Source organism: Pipistrellus kuhlii, unplaced genomic scaffold, assembly GCF_014108245.1.
Source record: "Pipistrellus kuhlii isolate mPipKuh1 unplaced genomic scaffold, mPipKuh1.p scaffold_m20_p_7, whole genome shotgun sequence".
In the NCBI taxonomy this organism is placed as follows: domain Eukaryota; kingdom Metazoa; phylum Chordata; class Mammalia; order Chiroptera; family Vespertilionidae; genus Pipistrellus; species Pipistrellus kuhlii.
Genome location: NW_023425573.1, coordinates 75,168,338 through 75,188,645, shown reverse-complemented (window position 1 = coordinate 75,188,645; position 20,308 = coordinate 75,168,338). Strand labels below are relative to the sequence as shown.

The 20,308-nt window shown below is 39.0% G+C and overlaps 1 protein-coding gene across 5 annotated transcripts in view; it reads right to left on the bottom strand.

The window, feature by feature from the left end:
- Nucleotides 1-20,308, bottom strand: part of EPB41L5 (erythrocyte membrane protein band 4.1 like 5) — a 167,045-nt gene that overhangs the window by 23,021 nt on the left and 123,716 nt on the right. For 4 of the 5 annotated variants that reach the window (XM_045575769.1, XM_036421288.2, XM_045575770.1 and 1 more), the window contains 3 exons: nucleotides 14,807-14,935; nucleotides 9,117-9,181; nucleotides 446-536 (listed from right to left, as the gene is read on the bottom strand). In XM_045575769.1, coding sequence (XP_045431725.1) covers nucleotides 446-536; nucleotides 9,117-9,181; nucleotides 14,807-14,935 — 285 coding nt within the window. The other variant, XM_036421296.2, reaches the window with a different exon arrangement.

Sequence of the window (20,308 nt, the reverse complement as noted above, 5' to 3'; positions counted from 1 at the left end):
CACTGGGCAATGAACTAGGTTTCAATGTTTCCTGAACTGGTAAGGGTGTGGCAAGAGGGTATAGGAATAGCAGGAGCTGTGATGAGCTAGCCACACTGCAACACAATGACAGGATGCTGTTATTTCAGAAAGTTCATTTCAATGAATAGTTAGTGCTTACTATATGCCATGTACAGTTTGAGACACTAAGGAAGCATAGCCAGTACCCAAAAAAGCAAAAATACAAAGACCACCCCAAGCCGAAAATACCAATAAATAACACAGAAACTGGAGGAAATCCCTGAGAGCCTCTGGTGAGGGATTTGACAATAGGACTCTCCCTAGAGAATTCAGGCTCAGTGCTTTTCTCGAAGCTTGAGTTCTGGTGTGAATCACAGTCACCAGATGCCCACAGGATTCAAGTATGGTCTTTGGGAAAACCTTTAAAAGATTAAGATACTGTTACCTTTAGAACAGAACCATTTCCTGTAGGTGTGCTGTGCGCTGGAGCAAGGGAATCTTCAGAGAGGAGCACATTATTCTCACTTCCTACAGCCCTGGAAAGAAAATACAAATTCACATCATGAGGTCTGTCTGAGCATGGGCAGTGTTTTCAAAGAAAGGCCTTGGGAAAGAAGTGTAACAAATCCATGTGGGAGAAGAAGAAATTCAATTTGTGAGGAGCATGACAGAAGTCCAGGTCACGCTCATATGCTTTTATGAAACCCTTTCCCAACCATCCCTTAACAGTTTCAAATCCAGGTCACACTCACTCACAGATGGATCAAAATTGTGGGCTACTTTGCTTCCCTCCTAAGTCTCACTGAAGGACAGAAAAGATTTATCTTGAGAAGAAAAGCAGATAAACAAAATTGATAAATAGACTGATTTTTTTTAAAAGCTGTTACCAAAAACATGAATGAGAAGCTCAGTGGAACAGAAATCATACAGAAAGCATGAGATATCAGAGAAGAGTCAGGAACCATCAGAAGCCCCCATTTGAGGACACAGGCTGGAGAGCTCTGCTGAGAAAGAAGCAACATCTAGAGTGCTCCAGGCATTGCAACAGGACCAGATGAGAGGATGCCAGAGATGGTTGGTTACCTGCAGGCCCGGCACAATGACAAGCAGGTCTACCCCAGATGAGAACAAGAATAGGAGCAGTCGTACAGATGGCTCAACACCAGGGACAAAGGGAGGTCATCCTCCATTAAGCTCACGCCCCAAGCAGGAAATCCCAGCCTTCCCAGTATCACTGAAACGTGTGCAAGCGACAGGAGCAGTTCCGTCCAATCCTGCAAGGAGACTGGGGAAAACAGGAGATAGACCCTAGACTGGAAAAGTCAGATGTAATTTCTGAAGTGAAAGCTAGAATGGTTGCAGCCATTAACACTGAGGCAAATAGAGGCAAAGAGATGGAAAGAAATAAGGAACAGTTGTGAGAGACAAGTAATCAGAATATTTCAACTAATGGATAGTGGATATTCAAAAAACAATGGCTTATGATTTTCTGAGTTGAAAAAAGACATTGATCTTCAAATTTAAAGACCACCTTGAATACTAACAATTGAAAAAAACAACAACACCTATTCTTAGGTATACAGTAATGAAAATGCAGAACCTCAAGAATGAGCAGTAAAACCTGAGTTACCAGAGAGAAAAATAGCTTTGTGTTTCAGAAAGAAGCAGTTTCAGACAAAAGGAGTTGATATGAGAAATGGGAGTATTAAAAGAAGTAATGCTTTACAATGAATTCTCCCAACACTTCAGCAAAAGATTGGTCCTGGCCGAAACCGGTTTGGCTCAATGGATAGAGCGTCAGCTTGGGGACTGAAAGGTCCTGGGTTCGATTCCGGTCAAGGGCATATGTACCTTGGTTGTGGACATATCCACAGTAGGGGCTATGCAAGAGGCAGCTGATCGATGACTCTCTCTCATCGATGTTTCTAACTCTCTATCTGTCTCCCTTCCTCTCTGTACAAAATCAATAAAATATAATAATAAAAAAAAAGATTGGTCCTGGACAGCTTACACTGCTGCCCAACACGGAAAGAAGCACATGTGAAGCTTCTGCTCCATTCTGCTCAGCATGTGTCATGACCCAGCAATTCCACTCATAGGCATACACCCTAAAGCAGTGGTCACCAACCTTTAAGACCTCACGGATCACCAATGGTCCATGGACCACTGGTTGGTGACTGCTGACCTAAAGAATCTCTCAGTACTTGTATACGGAGGAGCACACACAATGTTAACTTGGAACAAGCATTTGCCCATTAATAAAAATGAATATGGTATGCTGGACTCATGTAATGGCAGTTAATATGAAGGGCCCATAGATAATTTTTATTTTTATTTATTTTTTTATATCAATCTTTATTGTTCATATTATTACAAAGGTTCCTCATTTCTCCCCCCTTCCATAGATAATTTTTAAATACAAATATGTCAAAATGAAAACCACTGAATTGTACACTTTACCTACTTTATTCTTTTTAAACATAACTTGTGTCCCCTGAATTGTACACTTTAAATGGATGAATTGTACACTTGAAAAGGGTGAATAATAAAAGCCAGGGTTGTAACTTGTAACAACCAATCACCACCAAAGGCTGGAAGTCAGTGCAGGGTTACCGTGGAGACTTTAACAGCCTGCCACATGCTGTGGGCTCCACTGGTCAGCTCCCCCCAGCCCATAGAAGGCTGGCGAACTGCAGTGAGCCCAGGCCCAGCCACCCCAGGATCACAGGCAAACAGGCCAGGCCAAGCCGCCCCATGATCACAGCGTGAAGAGCCCAGGCCTAACTGCCCGCGATCACGGGGTGAACCGGCCAGGTCCACCCTGGCCAAGCTACCTGCAATCCCAGGTGAAAAAGCCACTCCACTGACCGCCCTGCATGTGGCGCGGAGTCCAGGGCCTCTAGCCTGCAGCCATGAGAAGTCTCCCTCTCCCCAGAGTTAGGAGCACCAGCCCAGGTCTACCCAGCGGCCTGGTCCTGACTGAGGAGTGAGTTCCTGCAGGCTGGGGTTTGATCCTACACATTAGCAGTAGGAGACAGTGCCTCTGTTATTGCTGTGTGTCCGGGTTTTAATTGGACAAATGCCTGGCATCCCAGGCGCCAGCTTAGCAAAATCTTTTAGGAGAATTCCGTCCGGGTTTCCTCAAATTCCCTCAGCCCCTACGAACCTCTCTGTAAAGGCCCAGACAAGTGAGGCCCTTAAATAACAATCAGAGTCTCCAGCAACATGGGCCTCTCTCATCACAGTCATTTGGACTGGATGGCTTTGAATATTTATTTGGACTCCATGACAGAGAAACACAAGCTCAAGTCATAATCTCTGCCCTTAAAACATTCACAATCTTATTAGAGCGAGTGGATGATAAAAGTGCAGTAATAGCATCAGAATGTAAGGCAACAATACAGAGAGGAACAGAGGCAATTGCTAGGATGATTTTCCAATAATTAATACAGAGAGTATGTGCTGTGAATTAAAAAAAAAATTGGTGGAAGTAGCTGCTTCATGAGTATGGCATCCCTTCCCATTTTAAAGGAGGCTGAGTTCCACGTGAACTGTGTACTATGCTATGACATCTGCGGCACAGGACAAGGGAGGCCCTAAGTGTAATATGCTTTGATATTCGAGTCATTCTTTCTTGTTCAATGTGATTTATTTTTCTAGGCTTCAGTTCTGTAATAGTTAAATTCTAGAATAATACGTCTTGCTATAAAATATTACTAGAAGATCAAAAGATCAGGTGACATTTATTGTTATTTTCTATAAATGAACACAATCTCTGGTATGGTAAAATGATATGTATTATAGAAATAAGCAGATAGGGAGACCTACAGGCTTGATTACAAGTGAGGCTTACTATCACAACCCAAATTCATTCCTTAAAAAAAAAAAGCAGGGAGCCAACTAGAAACTGAACCAAATATAAGCTCTTGAAGGGCAAATGTAAATAGGATAAGCTTTGCTATTATAAGAGCAAGAAGAAAAAATTTAGATGCAAGAATGAAAACCACATTGCATCCACTCTAAGCAGCTGTTAAAAAAAAGAATGATATACTACGAAAATACTTAATATATATTGTAAAGACATTTGTTCAAAGGATTTCCTAGAGTAGGTGATATTTTGGTTAATTTTTTTTAAATGTGAAGAGGTTAGCTAGATAAGAAACAGGTGTAGGGGTCCAAATTGCAGAGGGTGCAGGAAGGGCTGAGGGACCCCCCCTCCATGCATGAATTTTGTGCACTGGGCCTCTAGTTTATTATATTTGCTAAAGCTGTTACTAAAGAATTAATGATCTGAATAGACATTTCTTCAAAGAAGAAAAGATGTTAACATCTTCAGTCCTTAGATAAATGAAAACCAAAACCTCAATGAGACACCACTTCATACTCACTGATATGAGTATATTTTTTAAAATGGAGAATATTAAGCACTGACAAAGCTATGGAGAAACTGGAACATTCATATCTTGCTGGTGAGAGTGAAAAATATTGGAGCTGTTTTGGAAGACAATTTGGTAGTTCCTCAAAAAGTGAAACATTATCATGTGCTCAGCAATACCCCTCCTGGGTATATATTAAAGAGAACTGAAAGCATGGCTATAAAAATTCTTAGAAGTGATTGTCCATAGCAGCTTTATTCATAATAGACAAAAGTGGAAACATCATAAATGTCCATCAGTTGATACATGGATAAATCAAATGTGGTATATCGATACAATGGAATATTACCCTATATAATAAAAGCCTAATACTCAATTCAACCTATCGGTGAAACAACTGGAATGACCAGTTGTTATGACATGCACTGACCACCAGGGGGGCAGACGCTCAACACAGGAGCCCCCAGCCAACAGGCCCCAGGCCAGCCAAGGTGGGTGCCAGCGGGGGTCCCCCTGATCGCTCCGCTGGTGGCCCCACAGATTGGCCCTGATTGCCGGCCAGACCTAGGCACTCTACCCATGCATGAATTTCATGCACTGGGCCTCTAGTTCAGCCATAAAAAAGGATGAAGTACTAATATGTATTATTATATGGATGATCCTCTTACTAGTAAGTGAAAGAAGTCAGATACAAAAGGCCACATATTGTACACTTCCATTTACATGAATTGTCCAGAGTAGGAAATTCCAATAGAGGCAGAAAGTAAAATAGTGGTTGCCAGGGGCTGGGACAGGAGTGGAGATGGGGATGGGGAAAAATGTGGGGATCAAATGGGTATAGTGGTGCTTTCAGGGACGATGATAATATTATGGAATTAGATAGTATATACAGCGGTAATAGTTGCAAAACTTTGTTAGTCTACTAAAATGCACTGAATTGTGTATTTTGAAAGGGTCAATTTTAAGTTTTATGATATGGGAACTACAACTTAATACAAAGATAAAAGAAAAATGGTCAAAATCTAAAATAGCAAAATATGAAGATGTGACAAAGCTTGATATTTGGTACACAAATACTTTTTATATAATCTCCATAGTTTTCTCTATGCCTGAAATAATTCATTTCTAAAAAGGGGATACAGTAATTTTTTAAGTGTACAATTTAACAGAAAAGGGAAAGGTCTAGAAATAAACCCATGTTTAAACAAGAACTTAGTATATATTATTTTATTTTTTTCCTATTCATTGAGTTTATTGGGGTGATACTAGTTAACAAAGTATACAGGTGCATAATTCTGTAACACATCATCTGTATGCTGTATTGTGTGTTCAACACCCCAAGTCAAGTCTCCCTCCATCACCATTTATCCCCCCATATGCTCTCCTTGACCTCTCTTCACTACCTCTTTCTCCTACCCCTGGCAATCAACACATTATTTTCCCTGTCCATGAGTGGTTTTTTTTTTTTTTTTTTTTTTTTTACTATTTTGCTCAATTCCACCACACACACAATTGTCAGCCTGTTCTCTATCTATAAGTCTGTCACTATTTTGCTTGCTATTTTATTTTGTTCATTAGATTCCACATATGAGTGAAATCATATGATACTTGTCTTTCTCTGTCTGGATTATTTCACTTAGCATAATGCTCTCCAGGTCCATCCATGATTTTACAAGTAGTAAGATTTCCTTCCTTTTTATGGCTGAGTAGAATTCTATTGTATAACATACACAGCTTTTTTGTCCACTCATCTACTGATGGACCCTTGGGCTGCTTCTAAATCTTGACTATTGTAAGTAACACTGCAATGAACATAGGGTTGTATATATTCTTTTGAATTAGTGTTATGAGTTTCTTTGGATAAATTTCCAGAAGTGGAATAGCTGGGTCATAAGGCAGTTCCATTTTTAATTTTTTGAGGAAACTTCACACTGCTTACCACAGTGGCTGCACCAATCTGCATTCCCACCAACAGTGCACAAGGGGTCCCGTTTCTCCACATCCTTACTAACACTTGTTTTTGGTTGATTTATTGAGGATAGCAAGTCTGACAGGTGTGAGGTAATATCTCATCATGGTTTTAATTTGGATTTCTCTGATGATTAGTGATGCTGAGCATCTTTTCATGTGCCTGTTGGCCATCTGTATGTCTTCTTAGAGAAGTGGCTATTTAGGTCCTTTGCCTATTATTTAATGAGATTGTTTTTCTGGTGTTGTGTTTTATATGTTCTGTAATATGTGTTCTCATTCAATAGGCTATCTTTTCATTTTGTTGATGGCTTCCTTTGCTGTGCAAAAACTTCTTAGTTTGATGTAGTTCTGTTTATTTTTTCATTTGTTTCCCTTTGCCAAGGAGTTATAACTAAAAAAATATTGCTATGAGAAATATCTGAGATTTTACTGCCTATGATTTCTTCTAGGATTTTTGTGGTTTCAAGTCTAACATTTTAATCTTTAGTCCATTTTGAGTTTATTCTTGTGTGTGATATAAGAAGGTGGAATAATTTAATTTTTTGCACTTATCTAATTTTTCTAATACCATTAAAATATTTTTTAATTGATTTTAAAGAGGAAGGAAAAATAAATAAATAAATAAATAAATAAATAAATAAATTTAAAAAAAAAAAAAAAAAGGAAGGGAGAAGGAGAAAGAGATAGAAACATCAATGATGAGAGAGAATCACTGATGGGCTGCCTCTTGCATGCCCCACACTGGGGGCATGTGCCCTTGACCAGAATTGAACCCAGGATCCTTTAGTCCATAGGCCGAAGCTCTATCCACTGAGCCAAACTAACTAGGACCCAACACCATTTATTGAACAGACCATCTTTACCCCTCTGTATGTTTTTGCCTCCTTTGTCAAATATGGACTATAAAAATGTGGGTTAATTTCTGAGCTCTCTATTCTGTTCCATTGGTCTGTATGTCTATATTTTATGCCAGTATCAAGCTACTTTGATTACTATGGCCTTGTAGTATAGGTTGACATTAGGTAATATGAATCCTACAACTTTGTTCTTTTTCAGCATTGCTGTGGCTATTTGGGGTCTTTTGTGGTTCCATACAAATTTTTGGAATATTTCTTCTAGTTCTGTGCAAGACATCATTGTTATCTTGATAGGAAATGCATTGAATATATAGGCTGTTTTGGATAGTATGAACATTTTAATGATGTTAATTTTTCCTCTCCATGAGCACAGTATTTGTATACTCTTCAATTTCTTTCTTCAGTTTCTTTTAATATTCTGAGTACAGGCAGGTCTTTTACATCCTTGATTGAATTTATTCCTAGGTATTTTATTCTTTTTGAAGGAATTATGAATGAGCTTGTTTTCTTAGTTTCCCTTTGTGATAGTTCATAATCAATGTATAAAAATGCAACTGATTTCTAGATATTTATTTTGTATTCTGCTATTTTACTGAATTATGTACAGTTATAGTTTTTTGTTGTTGTTGTTCTCTGTATACAGTATCATGTCATCTGCAAATTAATGACAATATTCTTTCTTCTTTTCAAATTTAGGTGCTTTTTATTTCTTTTTATTGTCTGATTGCTGTGGCTAGCACATCCAGTACCATACTGAATAAAACTGGTGAAAGTGGTCATTCCTGTCTTGTTCCTGATCTTAACTAAGGTAAACACTTTAGTTTTTGCCCAATGAGCAAAACTTAGTATATTATATTTTAAAGGATGCATTTCAAATCCTGGCAGGAAAAAAAATATTGAAAATATCAACAACCGCTAGAGAAAAGTAAATCTGGAAGTAAAGTGGTGTACATTCTATGCTCTTCCCAGCTTTTAGAGTTCAATGAAACTGGGCCATTATCTTCCTCTTAGGGAAAAAAAAAAAAGTTAATGAGGTTATTCTAAAAAGGCTCCAATAATAATAGTATTAAAAATTTCAACTGATTTATTAGAATTAACTTAAAGGTTAAGTTGAAATTTCAGTTTTACCCCAATCACCAATTAATATGTTTGTTGAACCCTAATTATAAAGTCCTATATACAAAGCCTGCTATATTCTTAAGTGCTATGTTGATTACAGTATCTGGAATCAAATATAACTAATCAAGAAATGCTCCACTAAGTTTTGAATAATGAGAAAAAAGCAGCATTCATTCATTCAACAATGTTTAGCACCAACTAAGTACAGAACATTGAATACAAATTGGCATAGAGCAAGGAAAAAGCCCAGAGACAAATAAATGACATAATACCCATTTAAAAAGAGAGAGGCACAAAGGACTGCAAAAGAAAAGCAAAGAAAATGAGAACCTATAGTAAGAAAGTTTATAAGAATGAGGCCATTGGGATGACAGGAAAGTTTACTACCATACCCAAGAGAAATAATATACATTCCTCCCACACACCTAATAAGATTAAAAATACCTGTAGAGGTTGTTTTTGCTTTGTAACTTCAATCAATTTAAAAAGAATGAGAACATAGTGAGATTAATTAGGACTATCTTCAAATAATCTCAAACTAGGTACTAAGTAGCTATGTAAAGGATGGAAGAGGGAATTCAAGTTGTCTTTCAAATAGGTACCCTGAAATCAGGTGGTGATAGATTGGAAATGAAGAAAAAAGGCTACACAGAAAAGTTAAGAGGAAAAGAACATCATTGAATTCAGTATAATCATGTGGTGATATTAAATAGATTGGAGAATAGGGAAAAAGGCCCCCCAAAAAAGTGAAGAGGAAAAAAAATCACTTAATTCACTTTACCCAGAACTGTACCTGTCTGTGGCAGCATCCTGAACATTGGCATTTTTATGACTCAATAGGCTATCTTCTCTTGTAACCTGAGAAAAAGAAATAGTACACATTGCCCTAGCCAGTTTGGCTTAGTGGATAGAGCGTCGGCCGGCAGACCAAAGAGTTCTGGGTTTGATTCCAGTCAAGGGCATGTACTTTGGTTGCAGGTTCCTTCCTGGCCAGGTCCTGGTTGGGACACATGCAGGAGGCAACCAATCCATGTGTTTCTCTCACATCGGTCTCTCAATGTCTTTCTCTTTCTCCACTCTCTCTAAAAGATCATTGGAAAAATATCCTCAAGAGAGGGTTAACAAAAACAAAACAAACAAAAAGATTATAAACATTAAATCTTTGTAGAGGACAGTAAAGTAACAAGAAACTTAAATTTCTTTCCTGTAAAAACAGAAATATCAGTTTGCTTCAGTTCCTAAAGAGGTAATCATACTTATCTATGGAAATATCAGTAATGCACCGAGTGCAATCTTATCCCATATCCAAATTAATAATCCACGCTTCTACTTGGATATATTAGTTTACAAAGCTACATGCTTTACTAGATAACTTTCAATTGTTTTAAGACACAATGGTGTGTTAGTGTATAGATACAGTTTCCCAAAAGATTCCATGTCAGAATTTTTTGAATTTACATGATAAAACAGATGCTAAGGTATATATTTGGCTTTTCATTTTTCCCTGAATGCAAGAATTATTTAATAAGAGAATTCTAAATATATTTTTTTGAAGAAATCAATGTTTTTCCTTAACTTTATTGAGGTCTCATTTATATATAGTAAAATGCAAACATTTTAAATGTACAGTTTAATTTTAAAATATATATAAAGGTGCCTAACCAACTCTACAACGAATATATGTAACATTTGCACCACCTCCAAAATGATCCCTGAGGCTTCCAACACAATACCAGCAAAACCCTTACTATAGCAAACACGACTTGTACTTTCTATAGTTCATATAAATGAAGTCATTATGTTTAAATTTTGTGTCTGCCTCTTTAGCATGTTTTTGAGATTCACCCTTGATAGTTCACTTATCACTAATTCTTTTTTTATATCTATTTTACTATTATTTATTTATTTACATTCTTTTTATTAATTATCTGTGTACATATTTTAACATTGCCCCCCCATTACCCCCCCCCCCCAGTTTTGTGTCCATTGGTTGTACTTATATGCATGTATACAAGTCCTTCGGTTGATCTATTATCTCCCCCAGATCTCCCTATCCTCCCCGTTGTAATTTGACAGTCTGCTTGTTGCTTTACTGTCTCTATATCTATCTTTTGGTTCATCAGTTTATAATGTCTTTATTATCCATAAATGAGTGAGGTCATGTGGTGTTTCTCTTTCATTGATTGGCTTATTTCACTCAGCATGATGTTCTCCAATTCTATCCAGGTTGCTGCAAATGATGAGAATTCCTTCTTTTTTATGGCAGCATAGTATTCCATTGTGTAGATATACCATGGTTTTTTGATCCAATCATCTGCTGACGGGCACCTAGGCTGTTTCCAAATTCTAGCTATTGTAGATTGTGCTGCTATGAACATATATTGCTGTGAGTTTTTATCATGAAGGGGGGTTGCATTCTGTGAAACGATTTTTCCATAGGACTTGAGAAAAATTTATTTTTTAACATGGTAAACTATACTGGTGTTTAAATAACCAACTTTCTTCCTGAGATAAACCCTATGTGGTTAGGATGCACTATCCCTTTACATAAATTGTGAGTATGATTTATTTATATTTTGTTAAGGACTTTTGAGTCCATGTTCAAGAGAGTTAGTCTATTGTTTCTTTTTTGTCATGTTTTTCTGTTGGTATTGGGATAATAATAGTCTCATAAAATGAGTTGGAAAGTGTTCCCTCCTCTGTATTTTCTTAAAGCCTTTGTGTAGAATTGTCATTAGTTCTTCCATAAATGTTCAGTAGATTTCAATAATGAAGTTATCTGGTCCTGGATTTTTCTTCATTGTAAGGTTTTAAACTACAAAATAAAATCTCTTTAATTAAGGGCTAGTCAAGTTATTTCTCTCTTCTGCAATTCAAAAATATCCAAAAATATAACTGAAATGTCAAGCAATGAAAAGTACTACCACTACTACTACATGTAGTTCCAACATGTATTAAACGCACATTATGTGCCAGGCACTATTCTGTGTCCTTTACATTTACTATCATTTCATCCTTGTAACCTACCTTAAGGTAGGTAGGACCATGAACTTTTTTTCAAATACAATTAAACTGAGATTCAGAGACATTAACTAACTTGCCAAATCACAAAGCTAGTAGGTGGTAGATTAGAAACAGGATTCAAATTCAAGTTGTCTGATTTATTTTTTATATGAAAATATTATGTTTTATGTTTATATTGGGGGAGAGGATAGATCAAAGCAAAACAATATTCTTCAAGTCCTCCCAGTTCTTTTCAAGGCTGTGCCTGGGTACAAAATGGGTAAAATGTATCTTTTGAACAGTAGGATGTTTTGAAATCCTTGTTGACAACATGATGTAGCGAGACAGACTTTTGTCCTGGTTTACTATAGAGGACAAGTCTGACAGGAAGGAAGGGCCAACAGAAAACTATCATTGTGAGCATGGATGCCAAAAATGTTATGGGGGTGGTCTCAACCCATTGTATCACTCACGATGTCACAGTGGACTCTTTCACCTTGTAGCTTTTGTTCTTGTTGCTTAGAACTTCACAATTTTGCCAAATTGGGGGTAGATGGGTGATAGGAAATAGCAGATTGATTAAAAAAATACTAACATAGACTTAAAGAGTGACAGGAACTTATGAATCTCCAGATTTTCTGGCTATAACAAGAGGCAAAGATGAAGGACTCACTTTTATACAATAGGATTTTTGCCTTTTTTAAAAACTTATTAAACCCTAGAGCGTCTACTCTTACTTTGTATCCGTGACTCTCTCTCTCTCTTTTTTTAATAATAAATCTTTATTGTTCAGATTATTACAGGTGTTCCTCTTTCCCCCCCCTCTTCCCCCATAGCTCCCCTCCACCTGATCCCCAACTCCACCCCATGCCCTTACCCCCCGCCCCTGTCTTCACCATAGGTTTAAGATTCTTGTCCAATCTCTTCCCTCACCCCACCCTCTGAGAATTGTTAGTCCAATCCCTTTCTACGTCCCTGATTCTATTATATTCACTAGTCCATTTTGTTCTTCACATTTTTTATTCACTTGATTTTTAGGTTCACTTGTTGGTAGGTATGTATTTTATGTCTTTTTGTTGTTCATAATTTTTATCTTTACTTTTTTTCTTCTTCTCCCTCTCCTTAAAGAATACCCTTCAGCCGAAACTGGTTTGGCTCAGCGATAGAGCATCGGTCTGCAGACTGAAAGGTCCCAGGTTCGATTTCGGTCAAGGGCATGTATGTTGGTTGCGGACACATCCCCAGTAGGGGTTGTGCAAGAGGCAGCTGGTCGATGTTTCTCTCTCATCGATGTTTCTAGCTCTCTATCTCTCTCCCTTCCTCTCTGTGAAAAAATCAATTATATATATATATATATGAATACCCTTCAGCATTTCATGTAATTTTGGTTTGGTGTTGATGAACTCCTTTAACTTTTTCTTGTCTGTGAAGCTCTTTATCTGACCTTCAATTCTGAATGATAGCTTTGCTGGGTGGAGTAATCTTGGTTGTAGGTTCTTGTTGTTCATCATTTTGAATATTTCTTGCCACTCCATTCTGGCCTGCATAGTTTCTGTTGAGAAATCAGCTGACAGTCGTATGGGTACTCCCTTGTAGGTAAATAGCTGTTTTTCTCTTGCTACTTGTAAGATTCTCTCTCTGTCTTTTGCCCTTGGCATTTTAATTATGATGTTTCTTGGTGTGTTCCTCCTTGGATTCCTCTTGTTTGGGATTCTGTATGCTTCCTGAACTTGTAAGTCTATTTCTTTTACCAGGTAGGGAAAGTTTTCTGTCATTATTTCTTCCATTAAGCCTTCAATATCCTGCTCGCTCTCCTCTGGCACCCCAAAAATCCGGATGTTGGTACGCTGTAAGCCATCCCGGAGGCTCCTTACACTATCCTCACACTTTTGGATTCTTCTTTCTGCCTCTCTGGTTGGGTGATTTTTTCTTCCTTATATTCCAGGAATGGTTTGATTCTTGGGGTATGTTGATCTATAGTTGAGTTTCTGTATATTCTTTATTTCAGAGATTGTATGCTTAATTTCTGGAGGTGTGCAAGAGGCAGCTGGTCCTTTTCCATTTTTTTGGCATTCTCTTTAAGGTCCTTGAAGGTCTCACCAAGCTTCTTAGAGGTTTCATTAAGTTTCTCAAAGGTTTTTAGAAGATTCTTGAGTAATCTTATAAATGTAATTCTGAACTCTGTGTTGTCCAGTAGTTTACTTTCCTTCATCTTTCCCATTCGTGACATGTTTCTGTCTCCCCTCATTTTGGCTGATGGAGTGGTTTTGTGTGGTCGGTGACCTATAGGGACCAATAACTCAGCTTCCCCAATCACCTGAGGTGGTCACTTTTGCTATATCCCTTTGTGGGCTGAGTGCAAAGTCTTGGTGTAATTAAGCATTGATTGCTGTTGGTACACTGGGAGGAATTGATCTCCAGGCCAGTTGTCTGTGAGGACCCGCTCTGTCTATAAAGGAAGAACTGCTGTGCTGGAGACATGGTTTGTTTCAGTGGGGCTTTGGTGCTCACTGAGTCTGTCTCCTGAATGTGTCACTTATGGGTGTGAGGGGTTGAAACTGACCACTGGGAACACTGGCTTCTGGATCACCAATGGGGTACAGTTCATTTGCTTGAGACTTGGCGGTTGGTTTTGTTGCTGGAGCTGCAGTTTATCTCGTTAAGCTGCCACAATACCAGCCATTTATATACAAAAGCAGCTGTGTGGTGCCTGGGCAGGTCTGTAGAATCTGTGGGTGGGACCTCAGGGGAGGGTCTCAGGGCGGGGCAGGGCCTCAGGGTGGGACAGGGTCTCAGGACGTCACTAGGTTGGGGCATGGCTAACAGCAATGCTGTCCCAGCCCCCCACATTTCCAAGTCCCCACTTCCTTGCGATCCAGCGCAGTAATCACAGCGTAGTAAACAATGATTGCTGCATGCACCTCTGCAAGAGTCACCCTCACTTCGGACCGATGGCCAACAGACCAGCTTCTCCCCTGAGGCGTCTGGGTCCCCCACGTGACCCCAGAAACTTGATTTCAGAGTGATAGGGAGCTTGTTTCCTTCCGGGTTGAAAAGAAAAGCCATGTGCCCAGTCGCCTGCCACCAGCCCAATTCGCGTGCCTCCGTACCTAGGCTCCTCAGCTTTTCAGCGCTTGCGCTCCTTTCTCTTTCAGCCAATCTTCCCGTGGTTTTGGATGATAGATGTCCTTTATATTAGTTTTAATTTTTAAATTGTTGTAGGAGCGGCAGAGCAGTTTCTCACCTATGCCGCCATCTTGGTTTCTCTGTTTGTCCGTGACTATCTCTCTTAACCTAGCTTGTATTTAGAATTAGGAAGGCATTTTGCCATCTTGAGTATGTTTCTTGGTGTATTCTCTATCTCTAATCACTAGCTAGGTCACCCTTGCTTTTGTTCATGTATTTTATTCGCTTTTCAGAGTTTCTATACTGTTTCATGTTATTTTCACTTCACTAGGACTATCTATTAAAGCAGCTTACCTTTTGCACTGCTTCTACTTGAGCTTTCAAAATGTTACTCTTCAAGTCAGGAGGAACTCGCCTAGCATTCAATCCTGGGCTCTCAATGGCATTATTAAGACATTTCTCAGTCAGCTTCACCACTTCCTCCTAAATATTAAAAACATATTATAAGAAAATCTGATAGTTACATAGAAATAGAAAAGGGGCTGATGAAAGTTCATATTTAGATGACCAGGAAATTACAATATGTGTCTTAAACAGTCATAGCCTATTCCAGGAATAGTCAACTCCTACATATAATTTCAAACTAAGGCTTGGTTATTACAAACATGAAATACGAACTGATTGGGACCACAAAAAACCATCTAGACCAATTCCTGTCTTTAAGAAATTAAATAACCAACTATACTACCTGGGACAAATGCCTGAGCTAACCACACACAAAGAATGTGTGTCATTTGCTGTCCCCCCTTACTCAGTAAGGGGGGACAGCAAATGACACACATTCTTTGCTCCAAAATCCCCATTGAATCCTAAAAGCACAGATAGTACCAAACTATATTTTCCTACATATATGTCTGCAAGGAGGCACAGAAAGAGTATAAATAATGACGGCTAATAAAATGGAACAATTATAATATATAATAATAAAAATTATGTGAATGTGGTTTCTGTCTCAAAATATCTTATTGTACTGTACTCACCTTTTCACTAGAGGAAATTTCTATGGCTTCTCTTTGTTATATTTGAATTGCCAGCATCACTACTCTTGCACTTGGGGCCATTATTAAATAAACTAGAGGCCCTGTGCATGGAATTCGTGCCCGGGGGGAGAAGGGGTAAGGGGGTTCCTCAGCCAAGCCTGCCCCCTCTCACAGACTGGGAGCCCGCAGGGGAGCACATCTAAGCCTCAGTCTGGCCTCCCTCTGGGGGAGGTGACTGGGCTGATCAGGGGAAGGCACCAGCCCCATCACCCTGCTGCTGCTGCCACTGTCCCAGCCATCAAGGTGTTTTCATCAACACGAACTCTAGTCCTTCATCATAAAAAAATGACAACTTTCTTTAGGCATTTTCAAGATGTGTCTTTCATAGGACATGACCTTTCTTTTATATCCTCACCTGAGGATATGTTTCCATTGATTTTTAGAGAGCTTGGAAGAGAGAGGAAAGAGAGAAAAACATCAATGTGAGAGGCACACTTCGACTAGTTGCCTCCTGCATGAGCCCTGACCTGGGCCCTGGCCAGGGAGGAGCATGCAACCTAGGTACATGCTCTTGATCACAACTGAACCTGGGCCCTGCAGTTGGCAGGGCGAGGCTCTATCCACTGAGCCAAACTGGCTAGGGCAGGATATGACATTTCTTAGCCCCTCCAGCAGCGGACCTTGTTTTTTCCTCCAGGAGTGTGGTGGAAAAACCCTAGATCACCTTCTTGGATTCTAATTACCCAAGTTACTAAGAACACTGTGAGTGGCAGCTTACAGGAGCTTAGCCAATGAGCCTTCAGAAAAGGTGTTCCCCCTGCATTGTGTCCCCAGGGCTTCTGTCCACTGGGCTGGGGGTGTGCCCCGAGCCACATGGAGGCAGACACCTGGGGCACACCCCCAGTTCAGCGGCCCCACATTCTGTCCGCTGGGCTTCTGTTCACTGGGCTTCTGTATGCTGGGCTGGGGGCATGCCCCACGCCACTCTGCAGGGGCTGCCGGGGCACACCCCCAGCCCAGCAGCCCAGCGTTCTATCAGCTGGGCTTCTATCCGCTGGGCTGGGGGCGTGTCCTAAGCAGCCACGGCTTGGAGCACACCTCCAGCCCAGCAGTCCCACGTTTTGTCTGCAGCCTGGGCATGGGATGCTAGCATCATCACCAGGGCGATGCCGCCATCTTAGTTGTGGTGTGATGGTTAATTTGCATATTACCCTTTTATTAGATAGGATAACACACAAGTACTGTGAGACCATGACAGCTGACCGGATAACCAAGGTAACTACTCATTGCCTGGGTGGGACAAAATTATAGTTTATCAGACTTCCCAGAATGGCACACAATTTAAAACTTATAAACTGTTTATTTCTGGAATTTCCCATTTAACATTTTTGGACAATAGCTGACCACAAGTAACTGGAACCCTGGAAAGTGAAATCATAGATATGGGAGGACTACTGTATTTAACTTCAACTGGGTTTTCAGTTAGGCGAATCCCTGTAATTCTGTAGCTGTCACTAGGCAGATAATTATGTTTGGATTATTTTACATAGCCACAAAAAGGTCACTTTCAGCCATAGACTTATGAAAATGATAGAATAAAACACGAATCCATTCAATAAAGATCAAAATTAAAACAATATAAATAAACTTTTATGAAAGGAAGTGGGAGGAAGCAAATTAATAAGTTTAAATTATCTACACTACAACTGATATTTTACTTAACTTAAAATGAATGACAACCAATAACAACAACAACAATTATTATTATTATGGTTGCTATTTAACACTGGTCTAAATAACAAATGCACCCTAAATATTTTCTTAGTCACAGATACAGCTTTTGTTCTGTTAAACAGGCCTGGATGGGGTTATATACTGCACCACTACTCCAGGTTTAAAAAGCTTTAATTAATGTGATTATTTAATTTGATGTTTCTTAATATGGTCTCCACATATCTGCCTCTGGGTGCAATCCCAGTACATAAAAAGCTGAGCATCGCTACTTTGGCCTAGACCATATTCATGTGTGTAACCTCTTCATGTTTAGAATGGTTCCTATTAATTGAAATAAGTCCTTATTGTCCTTTTCTGACCACAGCTACTTCATGGCTTATGATCCAACAACCCCGCTTCTGAGGATATACCCAAAGGAAACAAAATCACTATCTTAGATATACTCCCATGTTCACTGCGTCAGTATGCACAATAGCTAAGATATGGAACCAACCTATGGGGACATTAAAGAATGAGTGGATAAAGAAAATGTGGTGTTTGTGTGACTGTGTGTACACACACAGAATATTATTCAGTCTTTAAAAAGAAGGAGATCCTGCCATTTGCAACAACATGGAAAATGCTGGCAGGCATTATGCTAACTGAAATAAGTCAGACAGAGAATGATAAATATTGCATGATATTATTTATATGTAAAATCTAAAAAAAAATATATATATATTCAACTCATAGAAACTGAGGGTGAGGGGGATAGGGAAAGGGTGGTAAAAGGTACAAGCTTTCAGTGATAACATGGATAAGTTCTGAGGATCTAATGTACAGCATGGTGACTATAGTTCATTATATTGTTTGGTACACTTGAAATTTGCTAAGAGATGTTAAACATTATCACAAAAAAGCAAAACAAAACAAAATGATAACTCTCTGAAGTGATGGATGTGTTCATTTAATTGAAGGAATCATTTCACAATGTAGACATACAGCAAATCATCATGTCATGTGCTTTAAATATATTACAATTTTAATTGTCAACTAGAGGTCCAGTGCACTAAATTCATGTACTGGGAGGAAGGGTCCCTCACCCAAGCCTGTGCCCTCTCACAGTCCCGGAGCCCCACGATCGATTGCCTGCCAGAGAAAGGCCCCGCCCACTCACCACAGCACCACTGCCTGGGTAGCCTGGACCTCCCTCTTTGGGGCAATCATGGAGGTCCCCCATTAATTGCCCCACCAGTCGGTGACCAGGGCCTCCCTCTATGGGTGATCATGGGATAATGGCGGGGGGCCTCTGACCCATCGCATTGCACTCGCTTTGGCTGGCCTGGTGCTAGTGCCCGTCATAGCGCAGTTGCCTGGACAGTCATTCTGCTGTCCAATCGTTTGGTTGATTTGATTTGCATATAATGCTTTTATTATTGTAAATTTTATCTCAATAAAGCTGAAAAAAATTATAGCTAGTTCAAATGCTTTGACATTTTCTTTTCACAGACAATTGTGTTGCAGACTTGAGATGACTTGTTAATCACATTATAGGATTCTCAGAACTATCTGCCTCTGACATAGGCAGATATTTATTTTCATGCCTATATTAAAAACAAAAATAATAGTTCAACTAACATTGAAGGTAAAAGTATAAATTACCTCAATCTTTCTGGGAGGCAATTTTGCAAAAGTACCAAAGGCTTTAAAAGTCTTCTCTGCCTGTACTTTGACCTACCACTTCTACTTTCCAGGGGGAAAATATCAAAGATGATTGTAGATATTTATGTATAAGTCTGTCATGCAATAATTAGGACAGTGAAAATGAGCCACAATCTGTCTAATGAGGATTAAGTAAACACATTGATGACTCATGCATGCAACTTAATTATTGCCTGTAATGTCATTGAAAAAAAAGAATTATGTTTACAACTGATTAGTTTAAAACAGCAGTGTTTTGCTTTTTAATTTAAAAAAATATATCACATTTAAATATTTAAAGGTATATAAGTTTTTGCTTTTTAAAATTTGCTTTAATTTTAAATTATCATGTATGTTTACAATTGAAAAATTTACTGAAATACAAGTTGAGTAATAGCTTTAAAATATTTTCACTTTAGCCGAAGCCGGTTTGGCTCAGTGGTAGAGCGTCGGTCTGTGGACTGAGGGGTCCCAGGTTCGATTCCGGGCAAGGGCATGTATATTGGTTGCGGGCGCATCCCTGATGGGGAGTGTGCAAGAGGCAGCTGGTCGATGTTTCTAGCTCTCTATCTCTCTCCCTTCCACTCTGTAAAAAATCAATAAAATATATTTAAAAATATATATATATTTTTTTTCACTTTATTTTCTTATAGCACATAACTCCAATGGCACCCAGCTGCTGATATATCTGCCTTGGATGGCCAAAATATGGCAAACATAAGACCAAAACAATTAAACGGACACCTGATTCCTAAATATCCCAATTAGAACTCACCTAAAATGACCCTCTACCGCAAAGAAGTTCTTGGTGGTCAGATGCTTATGTAAAGGGTTAAAGGGTCTGTTTAAGTTCTCAACCAGTGTAACGAACGCTCACTCTGCTTCTCCCCTCCTCAAGAGTCACCAGGCTTCATTCTCTTTTAGCTTCATTCAAGTCCTCCACCAAATTTGTGTCAAATTAACCTCCTGTCTCTGACCCTGCATTCTCCTACTTTACAGTGACAGTAAAGCAACTGACAAGGTAAAAGCACACAGACCAATATAATTACAAATATCAAGGTGGTCAAGAAAATAAAAGCCTTTCTGAAATTTAACCAGCTTCTAAGATATTTCTAAAAAAACAAACTAAAAAAACACAAACACACACACACACACACACACACACACACACACACACACAAACTGGATTCAAAAGAACAGCTTTAACAAATGGCCATGCAAGAAAGAAGAAAATCACTCTCTACTTCATACTTGTCTCCGAAAAAATTCCCATTAGTTATCCAGGGATGAAAGAACACTGCAGATCAAGTGTCCCCCTTTTCCCTTTAAAACCGAATTAAAACAGGATTCCTTCTACAGAGCCTTCTATTTGTTGTCTATACAAGGGTGTCTTCAGATCATT